This window comes from Salvelinus sp. IW2-2015, linkage group LG4q.1:29, assembly GCF_002910315.2.
Source record: "Salvelinus sp. IW2-2015 linkage group LG4q.1:29, ASM291031v2, whole genome shotgun sequence".
Classification (NCBI taxonomy): Eukaryota; Metazoa; Chordata; class Actinopteri; order Salmoniformes; family Salmonidae; genus Salvelinus; species Salvelinus sp. IW2-2015.
In genome coordinates, this window is record NC_036842.1 from 33,092,279 (window position 1) to 33,114,288 (window position 22,010).

Here is a 22,010-nt window from a genome sequence, read left to right on the forward strand (position 1 = left end):
TGCTTCTTTCTTTCACCTCGTTCCTCCTACTTCTCTTGCCGTCCACTCACTGTCCTCTTATCTCCCACTTCCCCTGCCCCCGGTAAGACCTCTACACGCACTAGCTCCTAGCAACCATGGTCCCCTTCATAAGTCCAATCTACACACTCTATACACAATTCACCTCCAACCTCTAGGTTCGTCCCATCCGCGTGGTGCCTATCTTCAGCTTTCTGCACACTCTCCTGCCTCCCTGGCAAACGCACCACCGTCTGCAAGCTATGAACTCCTCCTCCCGTCTGAGCAGCCCCAACACTCCCAACCCGGGCTCTGCTAACTTCTACAACTCGCCTAAGCGTGCTATTCCCCTGTCTTCCAACTGCTAGTGGAGGCCCTCCTTCCTCCCATCTACTCGGCTGCCTCCTGGAACTATGATCCCCACCTGTGGCTACATATGCCCTTGTATATATAGACTGTCCATCCTCTAATTCACCCGTAAATCTCTCCCTGTCCCTTTCCTCGCCACTCTCCCTGTCCTTATCCCTCCACTCTCCCTGTCCCTCAATTCTCTCGCTCACTTATTTGTGCTTTTTATCTGGTCGGCTCTGTGCTTCTTAACTCAGGAATCTGTGTGTCAGCTATCTTGTCCCTCTAATCCCCCTCTCTCTGCCCTAAGCTCGTTCCGTCCCATTGTTCTCTCACCTGTTGTTGCTATTGCTTGTTCACGACTAAACACCCCACTCTCCCCTGTGTCTTATTGCCCTGTATGCTGTTAATCTCTTACCTGTTGTTCCCTTAAGCTAGCTCTCCCAATGCAAGACTGCAATCACTTAATGCCTTATTGTATGTCTTCCTCCACTCCTCCCTGGTCCCCATCCTCCCTCCCACTTCCTCTGCCCCCTTGTCCTTATCCTCCCCAAACGCTTCACCTCTCGCCCTGTCCCTAATCTCCCACTCTCCCTGTCCCTACCGCCACCTCCTCTCCCTGTCCCTATCCTCCCACCCTCCTTCTCCCTGTCCCGTATCCTCCCACCCCCTTCTGCCCCATCTCTCACTCACTCCCTGTCCCCTATTCTCCACTCCTCTGCCCCCTATCCTCCACCCTCCTCTGTCCTTTTCCTCCACCCTCCCTCTGCCCCTATCCTCCACCCTCCCCTGACCCCTATTCTTCCCACCCTCCCCTGACCCTATCCTCCACCCTCCTCTGCCCCTATCCTCCCACCTCCTCTGCCCCTATCCTCCCCTCCTGACCCTATCCTCCCACCTCCCTGACCTTTCCTCACTTCTCTGCCCCTATCCTCCACCCTCCTCTCCACTCTCCCTGTCCCCTATTCTCCCACCCTCTCTTGCCCCTATCCTCCCACCTCCCTGACCTATCCCCCTGACCACTCCTCACTCTCCTGTCCTTATCCTCCCACTCTCCCTGTCCCCTATCCCCCTACTCTCCCTGTCCTATCCTCCCACTCTCCCCTGTCTCCCTTATTCTCCCACACTCCCCTGTCCCCTTATCCTCCCACTCTCCCCTGTCCCTTATCCTCCACTCTCCCCTGCTCCCTTATCCTCCCACCTCCCCTGTCCCCTTATCCTCCTCTCCCTGTCCTATCCTCCCACCTCCCCTGTCCCTATCTCCCACTCTCCTGTCCCCTATCTCCCACTCTCCTGTCCCTTATCTCCCCTCTCCCTGTCCCTTATCCTCCCCACTCTCCCTTGCCTTTCCTCCCCACTCTCCCCTGTCCCCTATCCTCCACTGCTCCCTGTCTATCTCCACTCTCCCCCTGTCTCCCTCCCACTCTCCCCTGTCCCTATCCTCCCCCTCCTCCTCCCCTGTCTTCCTCCACCTCCTCTCCCCTGTCCCTATTCTCCCACCCTCTGCTCTCCCTCCTCTCACCCTCCGCTGTCCCCATTCCTCCCACCCTCCTCTGCCCCTATCCTCCCCTCCTCTTCCCTTTTCCTCCCACCTCCTCTGCCCCTAATCCTCCACCCTCCTCTGCCCCCTATCCTCCCACCCTCCCTGACCCTATCCTCCCAAGCCCTACCCCTATCCTCCCACCCTCCTCTGCCCCCTATCCTCACCCTCCTCTCCCACTCTCTCTGCCCCTATTCCTCCCTCCCTCCTACCTCGTCCCTATTCTCCACCCTCCTCTGCCCTATCCTCCCACCTCCCTGACCCCTATCCTCCCTGACCCTATCCTCCACCGCTCCCTACCCCTACTCCCCCCCCTCCTGACCCCTATCCTCCACCTCCTCTGTCCCTATCCTCCCACCTGCCTGACCCCTATCCTCCCACCCTCCTCTGTCCTTATCTCCCACCCTCCCCTGACCCTATCCTCCCCCTCCTCTGACCCCATCCTCCCACCCTCCTCTCTCAAGTGGGAGAAGAAAGAGACCAGGAACACTGGTGGCGTTACGGCAGTGCGGAGGCCATAGCGTGATGTATCTAGTCTCTGTCATAACGGTTCTGTCTGTGGTATGAAATACGTCTGTGTGTGCGTGTGGTGTCAGCCGTTACGGAATGCTGCAGAAACAGGTCTGGGATAGCTATTGGGTGAGGAGGATAGAAGAGGGGTGATGATACACCCAGCCTATAGCATGTTTATAGTATGTGTTTAAATTCTCTGCCCTCAGGTTTTGGGTAAAAATAATTAATATGACCTGAAAAAAAATTTTTAAGGAGAAATGTAAGCAATATTGAGAGAGTCAATGCCATTTTTAGCTTAGTGTTCACTGTGAACCCTCACCCACACATCTGTACCTGTGTGGTTCTCTCCTAAAAATTTCTGTCCCACTCCCCTCCCACATGCCCAGTTTCCATGACATACTTTCGAACCCCCCCCCATTGGGTGGGGGGGCCCCCAATGGAACATTCTCATGAGGGAGTCCTAGAATCTTGGTTCGTTTTTTTGTTTATTTTTGTTTGTCTGTTCTTTCTTTTTTTCCCAAAGATTAAGATTTCCCCAAAAACTGAACTAGAAGGTTGTGGGTAGATGATTGTTAAAGATGGCGATTGTTGCGTTTGGGGTCTGTTTACACAAGGGCTCAACAGGAGAGTAAGGATTTGTGTGTGTACCTCCTGGGCTGCATCTCATTTTGGGATTTTTGTGGAATGAAACACACTAGAAGTGATTGATTACCTGACCCTGTCAGGCCTATCAGGCTGGGGTGGGGGTGGGGGTGGGGGTGGGATTACTGGAAGGGAGGAGTTGGCTGACTGATTGACTAACAGGTGGGTTTGTTTAACACAGACCCACCTCCTGACCAGAGATGTGAAGTGTATTATATTATGAATTATTTAAATATAAATAGTAATATTTATTTTGCATTACATATTACTTTGTGTGTGTATATATATATATATATATAAGAGAGAGATTTATTTGATGTCAAATGTTTTATATTCTATAGATTTTATTTTGTTGAAAACTTTCAAAACTCCATGTACTGTGAATGATGACACTGACACTCCAGAACAGACTTTACTACTGTATTGCAACCAACTCCCCCTAGCACCTACACACTCACACACCTAACTGTGAACAGAGCTCAATTCCACTATGATACTAGCTTCTTTTCCTGTTTATTTCATCTCACATAAGCAGTGGAATAGCACTTGGGTTTCTGAGACACTGTGGTTTAACATTATTGGTTGCTTTGGAGTGATGTCACAATGGAGTCTAGAGTTCCGAGTGTTACTGTGTGATGTCACAATGGAATATAGAATTCACTGTTTTCAGGGGTGATGTCACAATGGAGTTCAAAGTTCCAATTTGTGATGTCACAATGAACTTTAGAATTGAGAGTTTTATTGTGTGATGTTACAGTCAGTGAGTGGTGGTTGGCACTGCTAATGACCTGAAAAAAGGCATGCCACCTCTAACACAATGTTCCCTTCCCATTTATGTTGTATGTACTCCAAAAATGACATTCCAAAACAGGGGATCCACAATTGACCATTCAGATTCAATGTGATGTAGGTTTTATTGTATGTATTAGTGAAATTGTTACATGCTCTGTGCCCAGGCTTGCTGTTTATGGGTAGATATGGTGTCTATAACACATATAGAGGAACTGTAGGACTGGGCTCTCCTTCAGAGGAATGGACACAGAGTTTAGAGATGACTGTGTGTCTCTTTCACCATGCATTCTTTATGAATGGAGGGCAGACCAGATATATAACGCTGCTATCATGAAAATCTACCGCTCTTGAGCCCCAGAGATAAATGAACTGACAATGAAGTAACTCAAACAACTGTCAACATGAAGGAAAACAACTTGATAAAAGATTGATTTACACACATGAATTTGGTAAGAAAATCACAAACTGCGAGGTAGGACTGAGTATTTATTCTGTTCCACAGGGAAGAGTTCATACCTGAATTTTAAGAGTATAGCACATATTAGAATGAATAGAACTGACACAAGCCCCTTAGTACAGGGTATTGAATGGGGTCATCTATTCTAGGATTTTCTAAGTCTATGGTGGATGTGGCCTTACACACTTCTTCACACAGAAACCCTAGACCTGACTGCTGGTTCACATAGGTCACTTGTAGAATTGGGTCTTACTGGTTCCGTTACAGCACTGGTCTGGATGGCATTCTAGCCACTGGTTGGTTGTGATGCTCCTAGTCTGTGTACTGGGAACGGTGATGTTAGGAAAGCATTGTTCGACTACTTAGAAATGTTGTATTTATTTGAAAAGTAATAATATTCTGTTTTTTGTTATGTGTTCTCTTGTGAAACGGGCTTCCATTTATGACAATCGCGTCTATCAACGGGTTATTGTGACAGGCGAAGAGATGTTATATATTTCCTGCTTGTATTATGTTACTGTAAATACTACTGTATATGAAGAAACAGGCGTTTGTCTGCTATTTTGTGTGTAATTGGAGTAAGCGAGGATGCCTATTATGGAACACATGTATAAAGTAGCCTCTGTGAGAATACTTACCGGAGATAAAAATGTATATCTCTTTAGACTAAGACGTTTTACTAGGAAGACATTGAAATGGCAATAAAAACATTGCTTGGATTTGACCTCAAAGAACATTTCTCTCTGATTATTTTTTTCCCCCAGCTGAAGTAGCCTTCTGTAGCATTTAGTAACACTGACCGTGAATTGTCATTTGACGAATGATCAAAGTCAGAGCACTGTGGTAGCGTAGCTAGCTGTTAGCTAGATGCTAGCTGGCTGTTAGCTAACTGTCTGGGCAGATTAGCATGCCTCCTTCCCCTCTTTTCCTTTCCTAATTTTCTTTCCTCTCTTCCTCCCTTCTTGCCTCTTCTCCGGTCCTTTCTTTACCCACTCCCCAAGCTTCTATTCTCCCCTCACACCACCACTTCTTCCCTTCTCTCTACCCCCTTCTTCCCTCTCGCCGGTCAAGTAATGTTTAAATTCTTTGACCGCTGATCTGAACAGTCCTATAAGCTTTTTTTAATGTCCAGCTCCTGGCGGGATGGTTGTCCAGCTCCTGGCGGGATGGTTGTCCAGCTCCTGGCGGGATGGTTGTCCAGCTCCTGGCGGGATGGTTGTCCAGCTCCTGGCGGGACGGCAGAGCTTAACTGGCAGCCAGGATCTGTTGTGTGGTTGTTAGCTCAGCCCCAGTGTTGTGATTAGACCTGGGACCTAGACCAGGAGGTATAAAGATTCCTGGTGCTGTATTCTCAGACCAGAGACCGCTTTTCCACTGTGGGTGGTTGATTCACCGGTGGCTGGTAGAGGTGATGACTGAGGAGACACGAGGGTGCCATACTAGCCTGTCTGCCAACTACTACGTGGCCATTGTCACACCAATGACTATATATACTGAACAAAAATATAAACGCAACATGCAACAGTTTCAAAGATTTTACAGAGTTACAGTTCATATGAGGAAATCATTCAATTGAAACATTAGGCCCTAATCTATGGATTTCACATAACTGGGAATACAGATATGCATCTGTTGATCACAGATGCCCCCAAAAAATGGGCCTCACAATCTCGTCACAGTGTTTTTGTGCATTCAAATTGCCATCGATAAAATTCAATTGTGTTCGTTCTCCGTAGCTTATGCCTGTCCATACCATAACTCCACTGCCACCATGGGGTACTCTGTTCACGACGTTGACATCAGCAAACCGCTCACCCACACGACGCCATACACATGATCTGCGGTTGTGAGGCCGGTTGGACGTACTGCCAAATTCTCTAAAACAACGTTGGAGGTGGCTTATGGAAGAGAAATGAACATTAAATTCTCTGGCAATAGGTGGACATTCCTGCAGTCACCCTGCCAAATGCACACTCCTTCAACTTAAGACATCTGTGGAATTGTTGTGACACAAATGCACATTTTAGATTTCCCTTTAATTTTCCCCAGCACAAGGTGCCCCTGTGTTATGATCATGTTGTTTAATCAGCTTCTTGATATGGTACACCTGTCAGGTGGCTGTATTATCTTGGCAAAGGAGAAATGCTCACTAACAGGGATGTAAACAAATGTGTGCATATGAAATGTATTGGATATTTAATTTCAGCTCATTAAACATGGAACCAACACTTTAGGTGTTACGTTTATATTTTTGTTCAGTGCAGGAATTGGCAAGACGGCACACACAGATCTGGGAACAGGCTAGTGCCATACTGCTAGCCTGAGAGCCAGACCCCCACTATGGAATAGAATAGAACTCCAAGAAGGATGTTTTTTGTGCATGAAATTAGAATGGGTACAATGATTCTTTAGATAGACCCATAAGCACACACTGAACAGTCTGACAGAGACTAGGGGTCTGGCCTCCGGGTTCACACTGAACAGTCTGACAGAGACTAGGGGTCTGGCCTCCGGGTTCACCACTGAACCAGTCTGCAGAGACTAGGGGTCTGGCCTCCGGGTTCAACATGAACAGTCTGACAGAGACTAGGGTCTGGCCTCCGGGTTCACACTGAACAGTCTGACAGAGACTAAGGGGTCTGGCCTCCGGGTTCACACTGAACAGTCTGACAGAGACTAGGGGTCTGGCCTCGCGGGTTCACACTGAACAGTCTGACAGAGACTAGGGGTCTGGCCTCCGGGTTCACACTGAACAGTCTGACAGAGACTAGGGGTCTGGCCTCCGGGTTCACACTGAACAGTCTGACAGAGACTAGGGGTCTGGCCTCCGGGTTCACACTGAACAGTCTGACAGAGACTAGGGGTCTGGCCTCCGGTTCACACTGACAGTCTGACAGAGCTAGGGTCTGGCCTCCGGGTTCACACTGAACAGTCTGACAGAGACTAGGGGTCTGGCCTCCGGGTTCACACTGAAAGTCTGACAGAGACTAGGGGTCTGGCCTCCGGGTTCACACTGAACAGTCTGACAGAGACTAGGGGTCTGGCTCCTCCGGGTTCAACAACTGACAGTCTGACAGAGACTAGGGGTCTGGCCTCCGGGTTCACACTGAACAGTCTGACAGAGACTAGGGGTCTGGCCTCCGGGTTCACACTGATTTCACTCTGTTTTTCTCTCTGCTAGTCTTCCACAAGAAGCCGGTCAGAGTTCTAAATGTTATATTATTTATTACTTGAGGTTAGGGTTTGGAGTGCTTGTGTCCCACAACGACTTTCATGTGTAATGACTGATCAGCAATACGTTCTGTGGTAAGCAATGTGTACTTACTGTTTTATAATAATGAATCTGTATGGAGTTCTGAAGAAGTCGATATTTGGTTAATAAACCTGAGATATATTTCTCTATGTAAACTCCTGTGTCTCGTGTGCTCTTTTTTTACACAGTCTGTGTTCACTGTTTTTCCCACCTAGAGTTTAAGTTTAAATAAATTCCCACAATGGTAATGTCAACAGTAGGCCACACCGATGGCAAACATTAGTGACTGTTAGATTTACTTTTTGCCAATGCCATGTAATAAAAGGTAAACAAACAGTATCTTTCTTTGTGGTGCATATAACTTCCCAACAGCATGTAGTTCAGTTTGTCAAAGACAGTTTTTCTTCAGAAAGTTTAAGTCTGCAGGTTGCTACATGAAGATAGGAATTTAACTCTTCCACTGCACGTTTATGCTGTGTTTCATTGGGGTTATACATAACTACAGTGTTTGGCTCTGTGACAGATCCTTAGTCATCGTGTTTTAACTTGCCCAGTCAGTGTGGTGCTGGGTGGGACTGTTTAGGCTACTTTTGTGGTGATTGTATCCTCCAGGGGATGTCTTTGTCTCAGATGGAGCTGTCTCTCTGTACAGAGTATCATGCATTTGGTCCTAAACTCATCTGCGATCAGGGTTAGGAGTTGGAGGGTAAGCTGATTCTAAATCTGTGCTAAAAGGAAACTTCTACCTGGAGCTCTGTACTTGGACTCACAGGGATCCTGAAATAACATTATAGTTGAACGCTCCTTTGTAGGCCTATTGTTTTCACTGTGCAGAACAAAGCTGACGACAATATCTTCAAAAGGAGGACAGCAGAAATCTGGATTACTAAATAATGCTTTAACAACATGCAGTTACATCATCTTTAGGCTGCCTAAGTGGTCTCTATTATACCTCAAGGAATATTGATGAAGCCCCTTTAAGTTTTGGTCAGTGCTATCTGGGATCCTTGGGACATCCGTACCCTAAACCTTACCTAACCATTTTAAATGTAAATTTCAATGGGAGTGGGGGAGCGGGGTAGGGACGTCCCAAGGATCCCGGATAGCAAGGACATTTTACATTTGGTTGGAAGCTGACTTGTTAAGACTCCCAAACAAATATGGGCGTGGTACAATCCACTTTTTTGATTGGGTGTCATCAGCCATAGAGACTCATTGGTCGATTTTCGAGAAGGCGTTAAAAAAAAGGGGGAATTTATGTCCATTGCGGCTCCAAACAAGAGCAGTGGACGACACGAAACTCATGCACTTTCTCCCCAAAATGGCGTCGAAAGGGAACCAGTTTCTTTCTGAGCGCTGTGTGGCTCGCAGAGCATCCGTGGGCGGGCAGCTGCGACACGGGCAGGCAGTCACATGATTCGCGCAAAGCCCAGCTGCCCAATTCCAATATGGTGGCCAGCTTGGCAGACCTACGGTTCTTGTTGATGATATTATTGCTCTGCTGGAGGATCAGGGACGGCGCCTGCACCCAGCAAGCCCCGTGGGTTCTGGGGCTGCGACTGGAGGACCCAGAAGGCCAGGTGTATATGAAGGGGCGGATCATCTCTGCGCCGCAAGGGGCCAGTTTCAAGCTTCGGCTGTTTGGTTTGGATCTAAATGGGACCTGGCCGTGGGTGGCGTTCGCTGGAACAAGACAGGAGGAGACCGGGGTGGTGGAATATGCAGCTGACCCGTGCGAGCAGGAGACCCGCCGTGACTCCGCCGCCTTCCAGGTCACCGGGGAGTTCACAGCGGACGAGGAGTACAGCGGGTTGATAACGGTACAGACGCGGGACAAGAGAAGCACAACTCCCGCTGCATCCTCCACGGGAGGAGGGGATGATGCCAACCCTACCTACCACCACCACCTGTGCGTGTTGAAGAACGGAAGCTGGGTGTCGGTGGGACCGGACAGGTTGCAGATCAACAACGACGCAGGTCTCCCGGCAGACTACATCCCTCGGTGGGGTATGGCGGTGCTGATCGTGCTGCTGACCCTGGTGTGCGGGGTACTGAGGAGCGTGAACCTCAGCCTGTTGTGGCTGGACCCCCTGGAGCTCTACGTTTTCCACAGCTGCGGCTCCGAGGAGGACAAACGGGCCGCCAAGCGCCTCGAGCCAATCCGGAGACGAGGCAACTGCCTGGTGGGTCACTGCTACTACTACGACTACTACTACTACTACAACTACACAAGGATTAGACCTGGGGTCAGAGACGTGATGCCCATGGGGGATACAGGGGCACATACCCCTTCAGATTCGTCCTGTTTATATAAAAAAATATATAATAATAGTTTTTTTTCTTCTCTGTAATACTTCTAGCCATTTAGCAGTTGTAGTTGGCGTTAGCTAGCCCACATAGGTTTCAGATCTCAACCTCATAACTACCTACCAAGTAGCAATTTTATGCTATCATTCAAATTAGAGTAGCTAGCTTGTCTATTTTAGCTGGCATGTCTGCTGGCAAGGTTGGTAGACTGAATAAATGTGCTGAATAAAACTCACATTCCTTTCAATCTTAGCATATTTAGTTTCTTTAAAAAAGGACAACTCGAGGTATGCTTAGATATGCAGAAAAAACGTCTTATTTTTTCATTGAATTAAGAATAATGATTATGGCTCTAGATTGCAGGACAAAGATGTTTCAGATGTTTGAAAAAATGCAGAGCCTCACATACTTTCACCCTCAGATTTTTAGGGTGCATGACGCCCATGCCTGGGGTCCCAATTTATACCCCTCCTGGATGCTATGCTATTAGGTGTGCAGGCTTTTGTTCCATCCCAGCACTAGCACACTTGTTTCAAATAATCAGCTCGTGTCTGGACCTTCATTTGTTGAAATAGGTGTGTTATCAGGGTTAGGTAGGTTACTTTTTAAATATAATCCGTTACTGGTTACCTGTCCAAAATTGTAATCAGTAATGTAACTTTTGTATTACCCAAACTCAGTAATGTAATCTGATTATTTTGTAACTTTGGATTACATTTCCTTTAAGAGGCGTTAGAAGAAGACAAAAGGGATCCATCAAACGCATTTGATGTGTCATCATAGTAGTCTCTGACTTGGGGTTAGACTCGCTCAGATGGCACAAACTTAAACGTGCAGCTTTTTTCAATGCTGAATTTAATGTCATTGCGAAAACATTAAGGTATCATTATGTATTTTTTTCACAAACATCCTTTCTGAATTTAAAAGTAATCCAAGAAGTAATCATCTAGTTTTTCAAAAGTATCTCATCTGATTCCAATATTTTAGCTGGAAACGCAACTGATTATATTTTTTATGTAATCAGTTACTCCCCAACCCTGTGTTAGTGCTAGGTTGGAATAAAAGCCTGCACATCCATCCAAGACTAGAGACCCCTGGCCTACCGTCTTAAATCAAATCAAATAATATTCAGATGTCTGACATCACTGAAATCCACACTAACTTCACGCCATCCCCACTCTCGGTTCTAGGTGTGTTCTCTGCTCTTCCTGTGCGCTCTGGGCCACTCGGTTCTCGGTGTGCTACTCTACAGGGTCCTGGGTTCCATAGCGCCCGCCGTCTTCGCCAGCGGGTTCCTCATCTTCCTGGTGTCAGAGCTTGTTCCCCACATAGTGTGTTCCGGCTACGGCTTCCAGCTAGCCCCAGGCTTCACCTGGCTGGCACAGGTCTGTATGGAACCTAACAGAAGGCAAGGGTCATGTTCATTAGGCACCAACCGAGAGAAAACAGACTCAAATAGGGAGGGAATACCTGGACCGGTGGCTCCTAGCAACCTCATATACATTTTTTTCTTAACAAGAAGGTAGAATTGAACAGGTTACATCTTCCTCTGCCAGGTGTGTATGGTGCTGACGTGCCCACTGTCGTGCCCGCTGGGCCTGGTGCTGGACCTGGTGTTGAGACGTGACATCAGCACCTGCGGTGTGAGGGAGAGAGCCATGGAGATGATCCGCACCAACGTCAATGATCCCTACAGGTACCTGACACACACATCGGTATGACCATGTGTGTTATGTCCATGGTTGCCATACCCTGCTCTATCACTGATCAATAGGACAACTGTGTCTATGGTGATTCCCATACTGCAATAAACAAAATCTATATCTAGTCCCTATACCCCACAAGGTCATGAGGACCAACAGGGGCATGCTTTTGTTCCGGCCCAACATTAACACACCTGATCGGGTTTGCGAGTACTGGGCTGAAAAGCTTGCAGGACTGGAGGTGACTGCCCTCTGTCTAGGGTTTAAAGGCTATGGGTTGATGTGGGATTGTAAAGTTCTTTGACACCGAGTAAATGGTAAATGCTATAATCCATCATGATCGTTTGTCATCATTGTGATTTGCAGTGAGTTTGTGAAGGAGGAGTTTAGTCGTGGTGCGCTGCGCAGGAAGACCGTGGAGGACATCCTTACTCCACTGAACGACTGTTTCATGCTGCCGTCCACCGCTGTGCTGGACTTCTCCACCATGTCAGAGATCATGCAGAGTGGATACACACGAGTCCCCATCTATGAAGAGGAGAAGTGGGTGGACGGGCTTACAAAAACACACACACACACACACACACACACACACACACACACAAAGGGACATACACTTAAAGAAACATACACACACATCCTGTCTAAAAAGAAGACAGGTGGGTCATTCAAGCACACACACACTAACAGGTATCTAATGTAATTTACCCAGGTCCAACATCGTGGAGATCTTGTTTGTGAAGGACCTGGCTCTGGTCGATCCTGACGATTGTACTCCCATGACGACCATCACCAAGTTCTACAATCACCCACTACACTTTGTCTTCAACGACACTAAACTGGACGCCATGCTGGAGGAGTTCAAGAAAGGTGTGTGTTAATACGTGTGTGTATGTGGTGATCGTTTTAGAAAGATAGCCACAATATCAAGTCAATTTCTTTACCGTCACTCCTGCCCTCCTTGTGGACTAATGTGAAAAAGTTGTGGTCGGCTTGCGATATGACCACTAAGGTACCCAGCTCTCCTCAACTTTGACCTTTACCCCCTTTCACCCCCCCTCTTTCCAGGAAACTCTGCCCTGGCCATTGTTCAGAAGGTGAACAACGAGGGGGAGGGGGATCCCTTCTACGAGGTGCTGGGATTGGTCACCTTGGAGGATGTCATCGAGGAGATCATCAAATCAGAGATCCTGGATGAGTCAGACGGCTACAGTAAGAGAGAGAGCGCGATTTTGTGTGTGTGTGTGAGCGTGCGCGTGTGTGTATATACTAACGTTCAAAAGTTTGGGGTCACTTAGAAATGTCCTTGTTTTTGAAAGAAAAGCAACAAAAAAAATCCATTAATATAACATCAAATTGATCAGAAATAGTGTAGACAATATTAATGTTGTAAAGGACTATTGTAGCTGGAAACGGCTGATTTTAATGGAATATCTACATTTATCAGCAACCATCACTCCTGTGTTCCAATGGCACGTTGTGTTAGCTAATCCAAGTTTATCATTTTAAAAGGCTAATTGATCATTAGAAAACCATTTTGCAATTATGTTAGCACCACTGAAAACTGTTGTCCTGATTAAACAAGCAATAAAACTGGCCTTTAGACTAGTTGAGTATCTGGAGCATCATCATTTGTGGGTTTGATTACAGGCTCAAAATGGCCAGAAACAAATACCTTTCTTCTGAAACTCGTCAGTCTATTCTTGTTCTGAGAAATGAAGGCTATTCCATGCGAGAAATTGCCAAGAAACTGAAGATCTCGTACAACGCTGTGTACTACTCCTTTCACAGAACAGCGCAAACTGTCTCTAACCAGAATAGAAAGGAGTGGGAGGCCCCGGTGCACAACTGAGCAAGAGAACAAGTACATCAGAGTGTCTAGTTTGAGAAACAGACGCCTCACAAGTCCTCAACTGGCAGCTTCATTAAATAGTACCCGCAAAACACCAGTCTCAACGTCAACAGTGAAGAGGCGACTCCGGGATTCTGACCCTCTAGGGCAAAGAAAAAGCCATATCTCAGACTGGCCAATAAAAAGATACGATTTAGATGGGCAAAAGAACACAGACACTGGACAGAGGAACTCTGCCTAGAAGGCCAGCATCCCGGAGTCGCCTCTTCACTGTTGACGTTGAGACTGGTGTTTTGCGGGTACTATTTAATGAAGCTGCCAGTTGAGGACTTGTGAGGCGTCTGTTTCTCAAACTAGACACTCTGATGTACTTGTCCTCTTGCTCAGTTGTGCACCGGGGCCTACACAGCGTTGTAAGTGACCCCAAACCTTTGAACGGTAGTGTGTGTGTGCAATGTCTACACTAAATGTTTGGGAAAGAGGATACAATGTGTATTTTGTAAGGAAATATTGATGGTTAAACATTACACTTCTCCTTCTCTCCGGCATTCTCTTTCCTAATCTCATCCTCTTTCATCCCTCTCCCTGTTCCCTCTCCCTGTCCCCTAACACCTCTCACTCCCCCTGTCCACTAACCCCTACTCCCTCCACCCTCTCTCTGTAGTGGACATGAAGGTGAAGCGTCCCCTGGCCCCTCTGGAGATTCCTCTGGAACCTCGCAGCGTCCACCAAGAGTTCTCTCTGTTCAAACTCCCAGAGGGAGAACCCAAGATCCGCACCTCACCTCAGCTACTGCTGGCCACACACCGCTTCCTCTCCAGAGGTGAGGGTGCGCACGCGTGTGCGTAACGCACGGAGACATACAATGATCTCGTGAGTTGTGTTGTTGCGGTACCTGTCTCATTCAGTCAGTGGTTTACCAGGACTAGAGGTCGACCGATTAATGGCCATGGCCGATTTAATTAGGGCCGATTTCAAGTTTTCATAATAATCGGTAATCAGCATTTTGGGGTGCCAATCGTGGCCGATTCCATTGCATTCCATGAGGAAACTGCGTGGTAGGCTGACCACCTGTTACGCGGGTGCAGCAAGGAGCCAAGGTAAGTTGCTAGCTAGCATTAAACTTATCTTATAAAAAAACAATCAATCGTCACATAATCACGAATGTACCTAACCATAAACATCAATGCCTTTCTTAAAATCAATACACAGAAGTAAAAGAAAAAATGTACCAGCCTATTTAGTTAAAATAAATTCATGTTAGCAGGCAATATTAACTCGGGAAATTGTGTCACTTCTCTTGCATTCATTGCACGCAGAGTCAGGGTATATGTAACCGTTTGGGCCGCCTGGCTCGTTGCGAACTAATTTGCCAGAATTTTACGTAATTATGACATAACATTAAAGGTTGTGCAATGTAACAGAAATATTTAGACTTAGGGTTGCCACTTGTTCGATAAAATACGGAATGGTTCCGTATTTCACTGAAAGAATAAAAATGTTGTTTTCGAGGTGATAGTTTCCGGATTTGACCATATTAATGACCTAAGGCTCGTATTTGTGTGTTTATTATAATTAAGTCTATGATTTGATAGAGCAGTCTGACTGAGTGGGGGTAGGCAGCAGCAGGCTCGTAAGCATTCATTCAAACTTTACTGCGTTTGCCAGCAGCTCTTAGCAATGCTTGATTCACATGCTGTTTATGACTTCAAGCCTCTCAACTCCTGAGATTAGGCTGGCAATACTAAAGTACCTATTAGAACATCCAATAGTCAAAGGTATAAGAAATACAAATGGTATAGAGAGAAATAGTCGACCCGTCATAATTCCTATAATAACTACAACCTAAAACTTCTTAACTGGGAATATTGAACCACCAGCTTTCTGAGCAAGGAACTTAAACGTTAGCTTTTTTACATGGCACATATTGCACTTTTACTTCTCCAACACTGTGTTTTTGAACTATTTAAACCAAATTGAGCATGTTTCATTATTTATTTGAGACTAAATAGATTTTATTTATGTATTATATTAAGTTAAAATAAGTGTTCATTGTTCCTTCAGTATTGTTGTAATTGTCATTATTACAAATATATATATTAAGAAATCTGCCGATTTTTAATTGGTATCGGCTTTTTTTGGTCCTCCAATAATCGGTATTGGCGTTGAAAAATCATAATCGGTCGACCTCTAACCAGGACAATAACACTTTATCACCACTAGTAATGATTACATCACTAGTAATGGTTACATCACTGTAACAGAAGTTAATGGAAACACACTGGAAGTCTTCACAGTGGAAAATATGCAGGAATGGATGTTCGACCTGGATCGTTAATCTGTCTGCATTATAGGACTACACTCTGGATGTGGGTGGGTGTTATTTGACCTTTCTCTGTCCTCTTCAGCTTCTTGACATAGATTGACCTTTAGCCGCTGAGGTTTGGACTGAAAATAGAACAGAATGTATACTACGATAGAAGTGTAATTAATTACTAAGACTAAGACGTAAGGTTCGTTAGACAAACTAGTATGCTTTTGATCAGTGATGAAACCATAGGCCAGGGTTCGCCAACCCTGCTCCTGGATAGTTGCAGGCTTTTGCCCCAGCCCCACACAAATGTATTGGATAACTAAAGCTCCACAGACCTGTGTGTTAGACAGGACGCTTGAACAAAGCAATGATAATCAGTGTGTGTTCTGAAAAGGTGCTGTGTGTGTGTGTGTCTCTCCTTGCAGAGGTAGAACACTTCAGTCCAGCCCGTGTGTCAGAGAAGGTGTTGTTCCACCTGCTCCGTCACCCCAGTGTCAACCAGGAAGTTCACTTTGACCCCTCTAACCGCCTGAGCCCCGACCACTACCTCTACACACGCAACCACCCCGTGGACTACTTCATACTGCTACTACAGGTCAGTGTGCATGTATTTTGTGTGTGTGTGTGACCACTACCTCTACACACGCAACCACCCCGTAGACTACTTCATACTGCTACTACAGGTCAGTGTGCATGTATTTTGTGTGTGTGACCACTACCTCTACACACGCAACCACCCCGTAGACTACTTCATACTGCTACTACAGGTCAGTGTGTGTGTGTTGGCACATGCACATGTTTTACAGTACCTGACTATGTCCCTGTAGGGGCGTGTGGAGGTTGAAATCGGTAAAGAGGGCTTGAAGTTTGAAAATGGAGCGTTCACATACTACGGTGTGTCTGCACTCACAGCGCCAACCTCAGGTAAGACACAGAACTGCAGCACGCACATGCGTAGATACCTCACTAGTACCATTACCTGGGTCCGGCTCATTAGGGCTGTCAATGAAAGATGTTCTAAAATGTTTCACAACGTTTCGGTCTGTTTTCCTCTGCTTAGTGCCTATTGAATACAACCCTGTAGGTTATCAGTCCACATCGGCTAGCTAGAGCTTATAGGACAGGAGTCAGCTAAATTGGCCCGCAAGTCATTTTTTTACAAAATAGTTTTTTGTAAAATTCAGCAAGAAATAAGTTTGTTCTCAGTGTTCCCACGAATAAAACAAGACTATATTTCCAAAAGTATGTGGACGGGCTAGGCCCCTTTGTTCCAGTGAAGGGAAGTCTTAATGCTACAGCATACAATGACATTCTAGACGATTCTGTGCTTCCAACTTTGTGGAAACAGTTTGGGGAAGGCCCTTTCCTGTTTCAGCATAACAATGCCCCCGTGCACAAAGCGAGGTCCATACAGAAATGGTTTATTGAGATCTGTGTGAAAGAACTTGACTGGCCTGCACAGAGCCCTGACCTCAACTCCATCCAACACCTTTGGGATGAATTGGAACGCCGACTGCGAGCCTGGCCTACTCGCCCAACATCAGTGCCTGACCTCACTAATGTTCTTGTGGCTGAATGGAAGCAAGTCCCCGCAGCAATGTTCCAACATCTAGTGGAAAACCTTCCCAGAAGAGTGGACGCTGTTATGGCAGCAAAGAGGGACCAACTCCATATTAATGCCCATGATTTTGGAATGAGATGTTCGATGAGCAGGTGTCCACATACTTTTGGTCATGTAGTGTATGTGATCATGTCTCAATGTTTAGGCTTAGTTGTGGTCAATTTGCAGTGTACAAATTATTCAAATTATGTTCCGGCCCCCCGACCGTCCGCTCCAACAAAAATGTTCCTGTGGCTGAATGTAGTTACCTGCCCCTGTTCTAGGAGGAGTTCCAGACTACTAGCCTCATTTACATTTACTCTGTTGTAATTATTTGATTACATAATGTAAAGTTAGTGTCATAATTATTTGATGCGGTATTTGAAGGCAGCACAGTTTGACAGGGAAGCACAACATGAGCTGACACTGGAGTTCTGTCTCTTGAGTTTCCTGTCAACTTCAGCGCAACACCATCGTGGCAGACATTTACTGGGGGTGGCACAACATTTTGCTGACTGCAGCATTTGTGTGTGTGTGTGTGTGTGTGTCCAGTGCACCAGTCTCCAGTTTCGACCCAGCATCGTCCTCCCAGGGATCCATTTGAGATGGGAGACGCCACCAGCCCGTCCAGCTACTGTCCTGACTACACCGTCCACGCCCTCACTGACCTGCAGCTCATACGGGTCAGTGTGTGTGTGTGTTTGTCTTTCTCTGTGTGTGTGTGTCAGACTAACAGTACCCTCCCTCTGCCAGGTGACTCGCATGCAGTACCTGAATGCTTTGATGGCGTCGCGTGTTGGCCAGAGCCCAGAATCTCCTGAGATCAAGATCCTGCCTAACAGTCAGACCAAGCTGCTCAACGAGAGGAACACTGTCACACAAGGTAGGAGTAGCACACAATGTACACACTGTATACACACACCCTTATACTAACACCATGGGCTAGAATGAAGAGAAACTGAAGATGAGAGTATAATAACAATTGTTACTTCTCTCCATAATGTATAACCTGTACTCCCTTTAGGTGAACTAAGACTTCTCTCTTTCTCTTTTTTCTCTTCCCTTTCTCCTGTTTCCTCCTTTCCCTGACTCTTCCTCTCCCGTCTTCTCCTCTCCCCTGTCGTCTCCTCTCCTCGGGCCACTCCAGAGTTCCCTGTAAACTTTTCTTTCTTTGACAACATTGACAACTACTGTTAGTGTTTTCTGTGTGCATGAGGTAACAAAACAGTCTCCTCAGTGGCATGACAACTACAACACACACACACACACACACACTAAAAGGACACCAAGGCATTGAGAGAATTACATTTTCAGTCAGTCACAAAGCACCTGAGAGTCATTTAGGGATTTAATCAGACTTGAGATCTGCAACTGAAGTCTTCTATTGACATCACTGTATGGTTTATGTAAAAGTTAAGCATGCAGATTTCAAGTCTGAATATGGCCTTTAGAAAGGTTAGTCTCTTTGCCAGATCCTTCACAGACACTGGGATAAAGCTTTGTGTGGAATGTACCCAGTTAGAGGGGTTCTTTTAGACTGTTTCTTCTCGAAATACTTAGTGCCATTTTATTTTAGTGCCCTTTATTTGTATCTTACAGATAGTGAGATGCAATCAGGTCAGGTTGAATGAGAGGGTGTGTGTGTGTGTGCGCGGTTTGGAAATAGAGGTGTGTGTATGTGCTTGAAAAGCTTATGTCTGTTTCCTTGTTCTATCTCGTCGCATCTTTCTGTCCTTTTCTGGCTGCCCCATCTCATCCCTCTCTACTGGGTACGTATGCTGCTTTTCTCCATCTCCTTCTGTGTGTACAGGACACCCACAGGAGGTAAAGACTGCATGTTTGTTGACAAAAAGAAACAAGCACCAAAATGTGTCCATTGCATTGAATGTCAATGTCAAAGAGCATATTGTGATGTCACAGGGTGCCATTGTGATGTAATAGTGGGCTGCATTGTAACCTCCTAATCGGTGGCATTATGTCATTGTGTGATGTCATCTCCCCACTCACGGCCTCCCCCTCTCTCTCATTGGCTGGGTTCCACAGGTGGCAGTAAATCCCAGGAAAGTTCAACGGAAGAGGAGGCTCATGGGTAATGAAGTTCTCTCTGTCAGAACTATGTGTGTTACTCAGACAACCAACAAGGAGGCTTTTTTAAAATATATATATATTTTTATCAGTGAATCTCTTATCTCTGGAATGCAGTGATTGGACCTGGCTGAGTGAGCGTCTGTGTGTGTGTGTGTGTGTGGCTACTGCACTATCCTCAGCCGTTTTCCTCATTCATTATACGTTTCACACCAATCGTGTGTGTGTGTGCGCCTCTCCTCCCTGTTGTAATTCAGCCTCCTTTGCCTAAAAGTTACATTGCGTGTTCCTTCATTATTAGCCTATCTGTGTGCCAAAGCAACTCACGTCAACCCCCTGTGTGTGTGCAATTGTGCGTGCGTGTTGTCACAACCCGTCCATCCAAGCATTAGACACAGGTTGGTCAAAAAAAGCCACTTCACAGAAATGTTTACACCGCTTTTGGTGATTTGCTTTAGTTGTTTGATTATACGTCCATATTTTATTTGATACACTCCCACATATTTGTCTATCTAGACCTAATGGAAGGCCTGTATACAGTATATCAGGAAACCTACGGGATGATTGGAACTGTTTTCTCTAGTTAAAGGGCTAGATCACCCAACATTAAAGAAACAAATATGTATTTGAAAATGTTCGTACTATCCCTTTAAGAGAGCTGATGTAACACTTGTGTCCATTCCTTTGCACAGTCAATGTTTAGCTTCAGGTCTGAGCTGTGATGGGAGCTGTGTGTGTGTGTGTGTGTGTGTGTGACCTCTCTTACGGCCGCCAACTCTGACCCAGTCTGCTTTCATCCATTCCTTTTGTTTGGCCAAGTTGCCATAGAGACAATCACAATACCCTTTATTCACTCAGTATATTTACCCAGACACCATACAGAATAGATAAAACAGACACAAGTCCACATGGACACCATACAGAATAGACAATATGTTTGTGTTTGTCACATCTAAAGCACCTTGTTGATTTTCTCATCCTTGATAGCCGAGTAGGTTGAGTTCCATTAACATTCCACACACACACAGAAGTGATATGTGCTCTTGTGTGGCTGGCCTGGTGTGTGTGTGCATGACTGACCGTGTGCGTGACTCTAGTATTCAGTCTTACAGACTCTTTCAGGAAACTCAATTTCCCATGTTGCAGTGTAACTACCCATGTGTGCAGGGAATACATATGTTACCCACTGTCCTGTGGAGACAGGAAACGTCTAGATAAAGGCCTGGTCCAGAATCAACCCCTTGGTCCTTCCCCTGGCCCCTAGTTGTCTACCCTTTGCTCCTAGCCCTTAGTCTAAACAGATCTGATGAAAAGGTGATGGCAGCACCTATCTGGTTGTGGGGATAGGAGTCTTTGGAGTAGGGAATGAGGCTGGAGTCTTTGGAGTGGGAAATGAGGCTGGAGTCTTTGGAGTGGGGAATGAGGATAGGAGTCTTTGTAGTAGGGAATGGGGTAGGAGTCTTTGGAGTGGGGATTGGGGATAGGAGTTTTTGGCGTGGACCAGAGACCCTACCAGGGTCATATTCATTAGTGCACACTGTAGCAAAATGTTTTGAAACAGAAAACAAAAATAAACATTTCTTATTGGACAAGTTTAGGTAGTCCCTCCCTGTTTCAGTACGTTTTCTTCCGTTTGGTGCCTAATGAACACGACCCATGTTTCCCAGCAACCATGATAGGGGTTGGCTATTTTGGCGGCCATCTTGGTTGCCTCAGTCGTTCTCCACCCCATAAAGTTTTTTTTTTTTAGTTGATCTAATTACAGACATATGCTAATTAATGACATATGCTAAGACAAGGGATTAACTATGTGATTCAAAGTAAATATTTTCCATCTGTTTTAACAATATTGTACTGTTGGTTATGTTTCAAGTCCATTTATATTGTATTAAAAGACAATGTATATTGTAAAAAAGGTCATCATTACTTATGCTACTTATATTGTTTGGGAGAAATGTTGTTTTTTTTGATGGGGTAGAAAACTGTATATTAATATATATGCTTATCTAGAGAGAATATGAATCAAGGATGCAGATTTAAGCTCGTAGTTTTCAGGTACAAATGTAGAATAATGTTACCATGATGATGATGATGAGAACCGGACCAGCGCTAGTTTCTCTCCAGGAATTTTTTGTATCGATTTTTTTCCCAATTCTCTGGAAGCTGAGAGTTGTGTGTGCAGAGAACATTGCATTGAACTATTTCAATATCTGCTGTTTCATAGTAAATAAACCCAATCCTTGTATACATCTGTCTTTTTTCTGTTTGTTTTTGTTTGTTTATCCTGATTTGTTACTTAGTTACAATGCAGCTTTACTCCCTCATTTCAGGATTAGATGGTTTTAGGGTCTGTTCACACTGCTCGTGACAAATACTTCGCCAGAAAGAAAGCGTTTGGTTTGGTTGCACTTGCACATTGCAAACCTTCTCCAGACTACATCCAATGAAATGGCTCCTTTCTTCCATGTGAAATGGTCTTCTGCCATTATAGAAATGAATGGTAAATGTATTGTCATTTTGGAGTCACTTTTATTGTAAATAAGAATATCTACCTGAATGTGGATACTACCATGAATACGGATAACACTGAATAAATCATCAATAATG

The 22,010-nt window shown here is 45.6% G+C and overlaps 1 protein-coding gene across 1 annotated transcript in view; it reads left to right on the forward strand.

The window, feature by feature from the left end:
* Positions 1 to 21,650, forward strand: part of LOC111961845 (uncharacterized) — a 56,404-nt gene extending 34,754 nt beyond the window's left edge. Inside the window, exons 7-19 of the mRNA XM_023984429.2 lie at positions 209 to 336; positions 8,791 to 9,725; positions 11,040 to 11,234; positions 11,406 to 11,545; positions 11,919 to 12,095; positions 12,265 to 12,422; positions 12,621 to 12,764; positions 14,069 to 14,227; positions 16,144 to 16,313; positions 16,546 to 16,642; positions 17,871 to 18,001; positions 18,072 to 18,201; positions 19,362 to 21,650. Of these exons, the coding sequence (XP_023840197.2) occupies positions 209 to 336; positions 8,791 to 9,725; positions 11,040 to 11,234; positions 11,406 to 11,545; positions 11,919 to 12,095; positions 12,265 to 12,422; positions 12,621 to 12,764; positions 14,069 to 14,227; positions 16,144 to 16,313; positions 16,546 to 16,642; positions 17,871 to 18,001; positions 18,072 to 18,201; positions 19,362 to 19,411 (2,614 nt within the window). The 3' untranslated portion in view covers positions 19,412 to 21,650. The remainder of the gene's footprint in view (positions 1 to 208; positions 337 to 8,790; positions 9,726 to 11,039; positions 11,235 to 11,405; positions 11,546 to 11,918; positions 12,096 to 12,264; positions 12,423 to 12,620; positions 12,765 to 14,068; positions 14,228 to 16,143; positions 16,314 to 16,545; positions 16,643 to 17,870; positions 18,002 to 18,071; positions 18,202 to 19,361) is intronic.
* The last annotated feature ends 360 nt before the right edge of the window (positions 21,651 to 22,010 follow it).